Raw genomic sequence first — 12,500 nt, forward strand, 5'->3', positions numbered from 1 at the left:
GAGCTGGACAGCGGAGCCATGCGGGGCAAGAAGAAGCAGAAGCGGTGGAACGACCCGGAAGCATCGTCCAGTTACTCCCACGAGGTCAGTGTGCGGAAAGGAAAAAACTCTTAAAGATTTTAGCTTTTGTTGGCGGTTATAACGTCCAGCCATGGACATGCAAGCGTTCAAGAGAAGGTCTTCTCCTCAACCTCTGATCCTCCATCTCTCTCACTCTATTGTTCCCTTTTCTTCCGTCCTTCTCTGATAGGAATGAAATGCAGCACATGTTCCCGATTTTTGACTCCTATAAATAACACTGTGTCTTGTTATTCTATGTCTCTTCTTTTGTGGACAGGTGCCTAAAAAGGCCCATAAAAAGGGCCGAGTGAGTGAGCAGGAGCAGCTGGCCACCAAGCTGGACAAGGCCTTGTCGCTCACTAAACTGGGTAAATTCAACAAGTCCTCCTGTAGGTTTACAGACACCCCCTCGGGGAAGTCTAGGGCTAGCGGGGGCAGCGGAAGCGGCGGCAGCGGTAGCAAGCGGCCCGCGCTCTCCGACGCCGACTCCCGGGCAGGCCGGCCGAGCAAGTCGCCGGGCCTGTCCAAAGACCTCGGCGCCTTCATGCACAAGTCCTCGTCCAAAGGAGGTAAAAGCAAAATGGCCGGCAAAACAAAAAACCCGGACGCCTCGAGCCTCAAGGGGAGATCTCAGCGGAAGGTGTCGTACTCCCCGGCGAGATCCGAAGCCAGCAGCTACTCCAACAGTAAGTGCGCTGACCGCCGGACACACCTAACCTGCCGGGCCGGCTCTTGGAGATGAGTCCTCATATCCAGATCTTAGCCAGCAGTGACTAGCTTTTGAAATGAGCCATATTGTGTAGGCCCTGGTTCACTCTCTCAGCGAGTGCTTTGCATTCAAATGATGCGTGAGTCATTATAGTTTTATGTGGACACTGTAGTGCAGTAATAAGAATGGCTGGTTCTTAGGAGATGCCATTGATTACCATATCGGCTGTGCTAATTGGACTCCTGGATGTTGTGTGATAATGAAGGTTGGGGGATGGGTTAGGCTTGGCATGATGTCAATTTTAATTGTGATGGGGTTGGAAGGCTCATTCCCCTGAATGCAACCTTCAGCGAAGAGTTGACTTGAGAATTCTAGTAATTAACACTGGCTTTATTAACTGTTTTGAACCGTTTTCCACAGTGTAACATTTTTTTTTTTTTTGGGGGGGGGGGGGGGGGGGGAGATACTCATGGACAGTTGACTTGTTGGTCTCATTGCTATTGCTATTTGCTAGCGTTGCTATTTGACTCTAAGCAGCCCTCTGGGTCCGCAGTCCCTAAGTTTCTTTCCGTGTTGCTTTTCGGCGCAGACACCGACTCCGAGGACGAGGACTCGCTGAAGGACGGGTGGCCCCCACGCTCCATGCTCAGCCGGCCCAGTAGCTCGCGCCACCCCATGCCGGGCATGTCCAGCACTCCGTCCAAGAAAAAACGCTCGGCGTCGTCGAAAAGGGCCTGCGCCTCGCCGGCAACCCTCAAAGCCAAGCAGGCGGCCAAAGACCGGAAACACAAGCACTTTGCAATGCTGCTGCAGGAGGCAGGCGTCAGCTCCTCAGAGGACTCGTTCGACCAAGGTTACTGAACGAAAAAACGCTAAGATTAAAAACAAACAAATAAAAAAATTTAAAACCTTTACACTATGCAAAGAATTAGAGAGGTGGCAGCTATCCTCATAACTCTCTAAATTTTATTGCTTTATATTTTTGTTTTGTTTTGTTTTTGTTTGTGTTTTTGTTTTCCACACCACCACTGCTGGCTTTGCTGATGTGTTTCTAGAGGATTCTTCTTTAGATTCAGGCAGTGCAGTCTTCCGAAAAGCCCTGTTTTAATGCTTGTATATAATATTATTGGCTCTTTCTGGAGTCTTTGCTATTTTTAAAGCTTGCGTTCTTTTTAAATCACTTTTTTTATAATTATGTCTGGCTTTCTAAGACATAGTTGCCATTGTGACTGGAAAAAATGTGTGGCTTTGTGGAAATTTTGTTTGATCAATTGTATTGCAGTTTGGTACCCAAGCTTTATTAAACATGCTGATTTCTTTTTTATTGAAAGAGAAAAACTGTGGTCTTTGTCTCTCTTGCTTACATCTCTATCTAGATGTTTAGACTGCAGCACCTAGCACATTGCAACTACACTGCTCTGTTATTCAAATATCCCCTTAGCAAAAACGGCTCTGCCTATTTGTGATTTGGAATAAATGGCTTGTGTGATTTATTAGGCTCCAGAATGGCCGCAGAGATTTCACATTTCTGTTATTCAATGACGGCATTATGAGACGAGTCAAGCCTAGACGCATCTCCAAACCAGTTATTCACTCTTGGCTTTATGGAAAACAACTGAATACATCTCGGCATCGGGCCTTCCAATATACTTGATATGTACATCTCATTCAGCATCCACTGTTTAATAACAAATCTGTACAAGGGAGAGGCATCTCTTAAAGCTGCAGGGTGCTAGTCTTTGACTCTCCCTCACTCCAGACATTGTTCCAGTCCAGACGATTTGGAATAGATGGTATGTGAAAAACGAGCCACATGTCAGGAAACCTGCTGGGATATTTGGAAAACAGGGCTGCTTACTAAACGAGCCACACCAATAATGAATAACCTAGCTTCTCTAGACTGCTCGCTTTCCCCTCCCCTCTCCGCCCCCGCAGCTGCTTGGCCATTCCTCCACCCCTGCCCTTTGACCTCCACCCTCACCCCCACCCTTCTCCTCCACCCCCCACCCTTCTCCTACCCATGATGCTTTTGAATGTCTCTTGGTCTGCATTTGCCTGTCCTGCTGCAACCTCTCAAACAGACGCCTAAGCTTGGCATGGCTGGGACTATTGCAGCCGGCCAGCCATCCGCACAACGTGAGCTCAGTCTCCCATGTCACCTGAGCCATGGGCATTGTTCTGTAAGTAGGACACCACCCTCCTTTTCTATTTGATTTTGATGTGACTTCTTGATTAATCTGCTACTGATTTTGCTTGTCTACCAATTTTGATTAAAAAAAAACCCAATTTGTTCTGATGTTCTGCTACAGAAACTAAACGTTTAATAACAACAAATATATTTGGGAATGTTATGAATTTTTTTGCAATATCTATTTTTTTATTATTATTAATAATTCTGTTTTGGTCGGTTCTTGCGAATTGAATGCCATTTTGAGGCAATGGAGTGCCTGAAAAGCCATGGTTATGTCACCGCTTGATCTGTGTACACAGAGCTCTGGTATACTCATGAGGCTAGTTTCAGTTTTATGATTTTACTTAAAATTTACTGAACGTTTTCTTCCATTTTAATGCATAGTTGTGTGTTGACAGAACCCGTTTCATGACAATTCCACTTGTTTGAGATTCTTTGCAGTCCATATACATGCAAATGACATTTACAGTCTTTGGCGGATAGTTTTTGCAGGATGGAACATATTTTGTGTAACTGACAGTTAATGTCTGGAAGATGGCATTTAATGTTTAATCACATCGATTTTAGAAGCAGTTGCAGATGTTTCCCTAGTGCTAGGCCCATATGGCCACTTGGCATTGGCTAGTCTGTTCCAATAAAGGTGACATAAGAAGACTGAAAAAAAAAAAAACTAGCACATGTGGCTTTCTTCTGATGATGTGAATTGAATTCAGTGAATAGAGATACGGTTGTCTCCAATATTGCCGTCATCTTGGCTGCGTGATTCTAGCATTAGTTTTTGGAGTGGTTGTCGGCATAACAGGGCATTGATGGTAGTGGTGGCATTATACCAGAGTCTTGCGGAGTGTTTTTCAGTAGAACAGCACTGATGGTAGTGGTGGCATTATACCAGAGTCTTGCGTAATGTGTTGGCAGGTGAGCATAGAGGTTGAGGGAGGCCGATGATATAACCATGGCTGAGGAATGCCGAGGCTGCCCATGACCCGGGGGCCAGTGTGCCCGACAGAGTGCACCATGGGGCATTGGAGGTGTCCCGCTGAGCCCGCTTTGTGTGCTACCCTTTTGCTTGCTTCCACCCCTCCACCTGCCTGTGGTTGATTTTGATGTGTTTTTTTTGTTTTGTTTTGTTTTTTGTTTGTTGTTTTTCTTTCCTCGGTCACAATGACACTTGGGAGTGTCGAGTCAGACCTGGAATGGGGGATCTCTAACTTGAGCGTGCACAGTACCGACACGAGCTGAGCTCCTCTTATGTGTCTGCTTCAAAGCCTCCTAATGTCATTTGTGTTAACCAGCTCACCACGGCTTCCTCAAACCCTAACTGCACCGCTAACATCCTGTCTCTGTCCTCTGTCCTTGTCTGTTAACTGTGTGCCTCAGCTTTTTTGATGAAAGCGAATGAAAAGAGGAGTGATTTATTTATTTATTTATTTTTAATGATTATTATTACTTTTGCTTTTCACATGGGTACCTGCTGTCTTACATTTAGTCCTTGAGAGTCCGCTGTTCCGTTTTTTTATCAGTTGTCGGACAAGCTCTTCGCTGAATGATGCGTTAATAATTGATGACCGTCTTAGTCAGGGGTATGTGCTCACTTTGCATGCTGGTCAGGCGTTTTCCGTGGTGCTGTGGGCTATTTCGTATTTCCACATCTTTTTTTAGCCGCCTCTATTCACCACCACCGGCAGCAACAGCACCCACCACTGTCCCGCTCTGTTCAGCAGTATCGGGGATGGGGCTGCTCCCTCCCTCCCGAGCCACTCTCGTGTTTAGTCTGGCTTAAAGGGGGAAATCGTTTACATCCAAACCCCTCTTCCTCCTCCACCCCCGTCCTCTCGTTTTTGCGAGGAAAAGGGGAAAGCGCAAGAGGACATGCTGAATTAAATCAGGCCCAACCGCCACCCTCACCAACACCACCACCACCACCACCACCACCGCCTGTCTCCCCTTCTCCCCTGCAAGCGAAAAAGAAAAAAGCTCCTTAAGTTTAAAAAAGCTGTATTGATGAGCTACTGCCCACCCGGCCTGCAGTATCACTGCTGCATGAAGCCAGGCTTTGTCCCCCTTCCAGTAATCTTGTGTAGCTGTGGGTGGGCGCCCACGTATTTGCACTGGAACCCTCCCTAATCCAGACGGACTTGGCCCCCGTGCTGCTAGATTAGAGCGGCCCGACGGAAGGGAACCGGTGCAGCCGCACGCCCACCTCTCGCTGGCGCTGTCAGGATGATGAATGACAGGCCGGTTTTTGGTATTCACGACGGCTGCCGAGCTGTTTTTTTTGTCCCCCCCCCCCCCCCCTAAGCAGTCCAGTCACTACCTTTTTTTTTTCGGGGAGGGAAATCCTTAAAAAGAAGTGCCAAAGGGCTGCATTCATTATGTCTTTTTTTGAGAAAACAAGCCAAAAAAAAAGCATGTATTTGGTTCAGCTTGAGAATGCATTTAGTACGAGGAGATACAATGCCTCGTTTGCTAACCACAACCAGAGACTGGTAGAACACTAATACCCAAAAGTGCTTAAGCCAACGACACTTGTGTCTTTTTAAAGTGCAAAACACACTCATACGGTTTCAATCTCTTCAGGTCTTTTTTTTTTTTTTTTTAAAAAAAGCCTTGTTTGCGATATTAACACACCTCCGTCTTCCTCCTCTGTCCCACGCAGAGTATCTCACAGATAGGGATGACGAGGATGACGAGGATGACTACAAGGAAGACGAGTACGAGTACGATCTGGACGAGAGCGACGGCCTGTGCTCGTCGTCGTTCGAGGAGAGCGGGCTCGGCATGCTGGCCCGCTTCGCCGCCAGCGCCATTCCGAGTCCAGTGGTCAGCAACCCCCTGTCCCTCATCCAGCTGGAGGCCAAGGACAAGGCCAAGAAGAAACAGGAGCGGCAAAGCATTCTGGGTAAAAAAAGAAAGAAAATTACACTCTTAATTCGCTTGGATTGGGTTGCGTGTGCGTGTGTGTGTGCGTGTGCGTGTGCGTGTGCGTGTGCGTGTGCGTGTGCGTGTGCGTGTGCGTGTGCGTGTGTGTGTGTGTGTGAGTGTTAGTGCTCTTAGGTTGAATGGGGACTATGTGACTCTGTCACGCCATTCTATGCCATCTTTTGTCTGGCTGTGTTTTGTATCCTCTTGCGTTGGTAAGATGTGTAAGCATCACTTCCACACGCACACAGTAAAATAACATGTTAGGTCTTTGATGTATGTGCTGTCGGGCATAATGCCAGCTGCATAATGCCCGTGAGTCTAGCGGGAGTGGAGCAGTCCCTGATGAGACACTGTCATTGGCATCGGGTGGTGGGCACACCTTCACAGGGGCCGTGCCGAGCCCGTGCGTGACTGACTGTGTGACGGAGAGGCAGCGAGAGTGAGCGAGCGAGAGAGAGAGCGCACCAAGATGGATCTGGAGAGACAGAGGTTAGGGAGGGAGAGAGGAGGGGAGAAAATTGAAAAGGTGCTTGGCGGATGAAAACACATTGTGCTCTGAATGGGCACTCGGCGGGAGTGTTATTGAATGTAGGCACACATCAGTTTCGCACCACCTGGAGACTGGAGTGTCATTACCCACTCGGCACATCTGTTTCCTGTGTGTGTGTGTGTGTGTGTGTGTGTGTGTGTGTGTGTGTGTGTGTGTGTGTGTGTGTGTGTGTGTGTGTGTGTGTGTGTGTGTGTGTGTGTGTGTGTGTGTGTGTGTGTGTGTGTGTGTGTGTGTGTGTGTGTGTGTGTGTGTGTGTGTGTGTGTGTGTGTGTGTGTGTGTGTGTGTGTGTGTGTGTGTGTGTGTGTGTGTCCTCCGCGAGGCGACCAAGGGCCTGCTGTTCTGCTCTGCTCCAACCAGCAGCCCTCATCTCACACACACACACACACACACACATCCCTCCCATCTCTCCTCTGGGGTGGTGATGGAACAGTGCGGTGAGCGTGTGATCCAGGCCTGTGCACCCTGCAGCGACCAGCCCGAACCCTGTGGCAGCGCCAGACCCGCCAGGAGAGCGAGAGAGAGCGAGAGAGGGCGAGAGAGAGCGAGAGAGAGCGAGAGAGAGCGAGAGAGAGAGTGAGAGAGAGTGAGAGAGAGTGAGAGAGAGTGAGAGAGAGCGAGAGAGAGCGAGAGAGAGCGAGAGAGAGAGAGAGAGAGAGAGAGAGAGAGAGAGAGAGAGCACGAGAGCCACAGCCAGAGCCAGAACGACTCGGGAGAGCGCCGAGCCAGAGCAGGCGGAGAGCGCGCGCGCAAGCCCTCCCAATTAAAGGCACTCCAGACCCCGCGGTTCAAAGTGCATCCAAATAGCATCAGTGGAGAATTCCACTCGTCCATCTGGCTCCACTTATGGTTTTAAGTGCACATTACGGCGACGGGCGCTTCGGATTGGCCAGCGGGGCGGCCCGCCGCACAAGAGTCCCGGGGGTGGGTCCCTGGTGAGCTGTCATGTCTGTTGCACTGGGGGGAATGAATAGGTATGCAAAACGAGCATGTGTAAATCCCCTGGGTTTGTGTTGTGGTTACATGTGTGGGTGGTTTTGTGTGTGTGTGTGTGTGTGTGTGTGTGTCGAGGCAGATGTTGTGCGATGTGAGGTTGGGGTTCTCTGTGTTTGAAGATGTGAGAAGATGTTTTTGGTTGAGCTGGTGAACTGTGTGTGTGTGTCGAGAGGCAGATGTTGTACTATGTGAGGTTGGTGTTCACTGTGTTTGAAGATGTGTGAAGATGTTTTTGGTGGAGCTGTTGTTGAGCTGGGTGTTTTGTTTGCAACGCTCCCTCCCCAGGCCCTGACTTTGATTTCACCGACTCGGAGAGCGACGGAAAGATCCGGAAAAAGTTCCCCTCCCTGCTCCAGGGCAAGCGCTCTGCTCCAGAGCTCCCCCTGCTGCCCCCGGCCAGTGTGGTGCGCGAGGAGTCCAGCCCCAGCAAGCGCGGACGGAAGCCCAAGAAGGTCAAATCGCCCCGGGAGTTCAGCCTGGACTTTGGGGTCGACGGCAGCGACGATGACCGCTGGACGCGGCGGCGCAGCGAGCGCATCTTCCTCCACGACGCCGCCGCGGCCAATCCCGTCTCGCCCACCAACAAGCCCCCGCCTCCCCGCCCCCCCAAATCCAACCCTCAGAGCCCCAAGGAAGTCAGCAAGCCCAAGGAGATGAAGGAGCTGAAGGATCTGAACAAGGTATGCAGTGTAAACACCATTACGTTGACTTTACTTGTAGGTTATAGTGAATTTTAGGTTCATCCTGAAATTGTACATAAAAGCAAAATATCGCTAACTTTTTGTGAGTAGTGTATGTTACTTGGTCGGGGACCATGAACAAGACCATCTATGAGTTTGGCACATCCGCTCATTCATTATGTAATGCACTATAGTGAACCTTTACTGCATGATATACTGTATAGTGCTCTATGCAGTGAATGATTGGATGTTACAAACACAAGGGGTGCCAGTTGGTTTGTTGTGTGGAGTTTTGTAATTAAGAGGATGGTGGTGGTTGATGAAACACTGTTCCAGTTCACTTCAGAGAATTAGTTTATTCCTCACTTGAGGTGAATACAGCTTTTCCAAACTTTTTGGCGCCGGATAAAGGTTTGGGGAGGAGTTGACGTGTTCACCATGGCAGACCCTTGATTCTGTCTCCACGAAGGCATGACAGACAAGCCCCCCACCCCCGATCCTTTTATCGACGGCATCCATGTGAGCCGCTGTTTGCCAAGTGCGGGGGAGCCGGGCTGAGTGCTTTTCCAGCAGCAGGTGTCTCAGTACATTTGTAGGACAAGGAGGCCCCCCGCTGAGTGTGTCATGTTGTTGGACACAAAAGGATGATTGGAGCTCGCCAGGCTTCAATTAACTGGAGTTTGCCTTTCCTCTTCCCCTTCCCGCCCCCCCCAACCCACCCGAGCACCTTTTTATAGTGCTCCCTACATGAATACCCATTAATGTCCATTTCCTCATATCACGCCGCGGAAAACATCCGGCTGCAGCGAGAAAGAAAGAGAGAGAGAGAGAGAGAGAGAGAGAAAAAAGAAAAAAGAGAAACGCCCGTCTCTCAGTTCACAGGTGGCTTCAGTAGCCACAGTTACTCTGACGGAGCCTGTCTGACTCATGGTTTTGCACCAGTGTAGAGAACGTGTTTGCTTTATAGTTTGCTTTTGTTGACGTTGTTGCTGTTGTTGTTGTTGTTGTTTTGTTTGTCATAGAAAAAGAAGGGCAAGGAGAGCCCGACATGTGTGGCACCCCCTCAGCTGTCCAGTTCGCACATAGAGAACACCCCTGTCGTGCCAGTCAGCCCTGGACGCAAGGCCAAGGTCAAGCCCAAAGCCAGAGAGGTAACCACGGCAACTCCCATTAACCTCGGTGGCCGTAACGCTGCCGGCATTAAACCACTTATTTATCTCCGCTCAGCGTCTGCCTGCACTAACACTGGCTGCCTGAAGTGCATAAATAGTGCATCGCAATTTCATAAGGGAGGGCGGCGTTTCCCAGTCATGTTTTTTATGGCGCCAGAGAGCCTCTGCCTTGCCCAGGCGATAAATATTTTAAAGGCTGCACCTAGCTGCCATTTTGTGAGGCTATTCATTTAGGGGCGTGGGGGATCTAAAGAATGTGTGTGTGTGTGGGTGGGGGGGATGGGTTGGGGAGGGGTGTGTATGTGTGTATGTGTGTATGTGTGGGGGGGGGGGTGTACTTGTGAGAGGAAGGGAGCGTCTGAGAAGGCATTAGAATAATGTTACCTGGCAGTCCTAGGACTCCCTCTCCTTGCCTCCCCTCCCCATCACACCCTGTTGGGAATAGCCATGCATTAGAATCAGCCATCCGTTAAGTACACCCACCCCCAGCCCCAGCCCAGCCCAGCCCAACCCCAGCCCCTGTCCTGCGCATCGCAGGTCTGCTCGGAATACCACACGCCCCTGATTGAGGAAACAGCGGCCGGGGGGAGGCAGGGGTCGGGGAGGGGGGGGGGGTCGTTAGCGGGGTGTGAGCGTGGGGTGGCCGCCTAATTAGTCACTAGGACACAGTGGGAGGGAGAGCTCAATTAACTAAAGGACATTTCGCTCCATCCATTTTCTGCCTTTCTCCTCCTATCCGCACACATGGTGCATTCTTTTTATTTCTTTATTTATTTTTGATTTATTTATCTATTTATTTGTTTGTTTGTTTCTTTATTGGCCTCCGCATTTATTATTCATGGCAGAATGAAGCCAGCCCATTTTCATTTTAGTGCAGGGATCACATGTTCTAATGATCCACACAGAGAAAAAAAAAACAGTAACGGTAGCGTGTGCGTGTGCTCGGTTTATTATGCTCCCCTGGGTCCTGTGGCATTTCATAGATGGATCCTGCTTTTGCACAGCGGCCCAGCTTGTCACTCATCTAAATGGGTTTCGCCCTGAATCAATTCTTGCAGCGTAAGCACACCCGTGATTCATCCTGAGAATCACACAAGGCAGCCACATCGGTGTTTGGTATCGTGTGTGTGTGTGTGAGAGAGAGAGTCTGTGTGTGTGTGTGTGTGTGTGTGTGTGGGTGTGTGTGGGTGTGTGTGTGTGTGTGTGTGTGTGTGTGCCCGCGCTCTTTGAAGGATGATGGTAGTGGGGGTGTAACGTGCTCTCGTGTCCCCCCCCCCCCCCAGCAGGTGCGCTCAGGAAAGGGCGGTGCCGTCAGCAGGCTGATGGAAAGCATGGCGGCCGACGAGGACTTCGAGCCCAACCAGGACAGCAGCTTCTCCGAGGACGAGAACGTATCTGTCAACACATCCCAGCCGGAGAGGCCCTGCACACCTGGTGAGAGTCACACACACACACACACAATTCATGTCAACACCCACAAATGTACACATTACAAATCAGGCACACACAGGCATTTATGAAGAGTTCAGATATTGATGGTGCGGGAATGTTAGTCATACGTTAAAGAAATAGTTTCACTCTCTCTAGTAAATACCACTCTCTTCCTGGCCTGGAATATCGATTTGTAGGAAGAAACCTATAGGTGCCTGATTAAAACATTGCTCATGTAAAAGAAGGTCAGACAGATTTAGACGCATCTGAACTTATATGATCTATGATCTGATGATCTGATATAAATGCACACCGCCTGTAACAATGAAAGAAACATTCAAGCACATGCTGCAACATACAAATATGACTCGACACGTGAATAAAACTATACAACTTATAAAAGGCTCATGTATAGCCAAGCTCATAGCTCATAACTAAACAGCTTGTATCGATATACAAATGCATAACTGCTGCACACGCTCACATTCATAAAGCGATACACATGGCTCATAAAGTCCACACTCCCCTCTCGCACACACACCCAGTGCTGTCAGCCAGATACTGCAGCTGCTTTGTAATTCTCCTCTCCTCTTGTCTGGACTCATAATGCCTTTTGATGGCTAAATTAGTCGCCATTTTCCCTCTCGCTCACGCCAATAAAACGCATTCTTCTCGAGTGACGCAGGAGGCGCGGGGCGCTCTCACCCCCCCGCAGCTTATCTTAATCTCGCACTTTTAAAAAAAAAAAAAAAATGCCGAGATTTGTTTGACACGGCCTGATTGCATCCATATGCCGGGGGTGAACGGCAGGGGTTGCTCTATAGAGCTCGCCTCCGCGGTCGGCCATTTTGCTGAACTTAGGTTGGCCGTGATTAGAGAGCTCGGTGTGCTGGGTTCCACGCCTGGCGAGGCTTCCGAGAGACGCTAGAACCAGGCGTTCCGCGCTGCTTTTTTACAACCCAGACAGTTTTCCCTTTGACTTCTGACTATTTACAGTTTGTGACGGCAACAGTCGAATCAGTGGCATCTGGACCTTGTCACAGATACAGATACAGACACAGACACAGATCCAGCGTAGAGAGGCGAGGTAGAGTGTTGGTGGTCAAAATTGCATTCTTCTTGCAGCGCCGCGCAACTGCGTCATCGACAAGGATGAGCTGCAGGACGGCCTGCGGGTCCTCATCCCCATGGACGACAAGCTGCTGTACGCAGGCCACGTCAACACCGTCCACTCCCCTGACATGTAAGCCTTCTCTCTCCCTCTCTCTCTCTCTCTTTCTCTCTTTCTCTCTCTGTCTCTGAGCTCCTCCTGTGTTCACGGTTGTCTCCGTTTATCCCCTTTTCTCTCTCTCATCTCTCTCTCTTTCTCTTTCTCTCTCTCTCTCTGTCTCTTATCTCTCTCTTCTCTCTTCTGTCTTACTTTCACTCTCCCTCTCTCTCTCTCTCTCTCTCTCCTGATGAGATCGGAGGCCCAGCTGCCTAACTGCCGCCGGTGTAACACAACTGGGGTTTTTTTGTGTTGTGATGAATGCCGGTTCAATCAAGAGATCAAGCAGATAAAGTCTCTCAAACTGGCTGCATTGGCTGTCGATTGGGTGGGAAAAAAGAAATGCTCGCTGGCTTGCTTTCTCTCCTGGTCCAAAACACTTGGAGTTCATCACTGGAAACGGCAAACGGCAGATTTATTGATGTAAAACTTATTTGAATGCTCTCTCTCTTCTCTCTCCCCCTCTCTCTCCCCCCCTCTCCCCCTCAAGCTGAGGCTTGCCTGTGCCTCATACATATGGATTA

General features: G+C 49.5%; 1 protein-coding gene across 6 annotated transcripts in view; it reads left to right on the forward strand.

Annotated features, from left to right (window-relative positions):
- tnrc18 (trinucleotide repeat containing 18) overlaps window positions 1–12,500 on the forward strand; it is a 73,610-nt gene that overhangs the window by 44,437 nt on the left and 16,673 nt on the right. For 3 of the 6 annotated variants that reach the window (XM_062531366.1, XM_062531369.1, XM_062531367.1), the window contains exons 15-22: window positions 1–84; window positions 338–746; window positions 1,359–1,622; window positions 5,617–5,859; window positions 7,712–8,106; window positions 9,129–9,257; window positions 10,562–10,712; window positions 11,835–11,952. The exon at window positions 1–84 is cut by the window's left edge and continues 91 nt beyond it. In XM_062531366.1, coding sequence (XP_062387350.1) covers window positions 1–84; window positions 338–746; window positions 1,359–1,622; window positions 5,617–5,859; window positions 7,712–8,106; window positions 9,129–9,257; window positions 10,562–10,712; window positions 11,835–11,952 — 1,793 coding nt within the window. The remainder of the gene's footprint in view (window positions 85–337; window positions 747–1,358; window positions 1,623–5,616; window positions 5,860–7,711; window positions 8,107–9,128; window positions 9,258–10,561; window positions 10,713–11,834; window positions 11,953–12,500) is intronic. The other 3 variants (XM_062531368.1, XM_062531370.1, XM_062531371.1) reach the window with 3 other exon arrangements.

The sequence above is a fragment of the Sardina pilchardus genome, chromosome 3, assembly GCF_963854185.1.
Source record: "Sardina pilchardus chromosome 3, fSarPil1.1, whole genome shotgun sequence".
In the NCBI taxonomy this organism is placed as follows: domain Eukaryota; kingdom Metazoa; phylum Chordata; class Actinopteri; order Clupeiformes; family Clupeidae; genus Sardina; species Sardina pilchardus.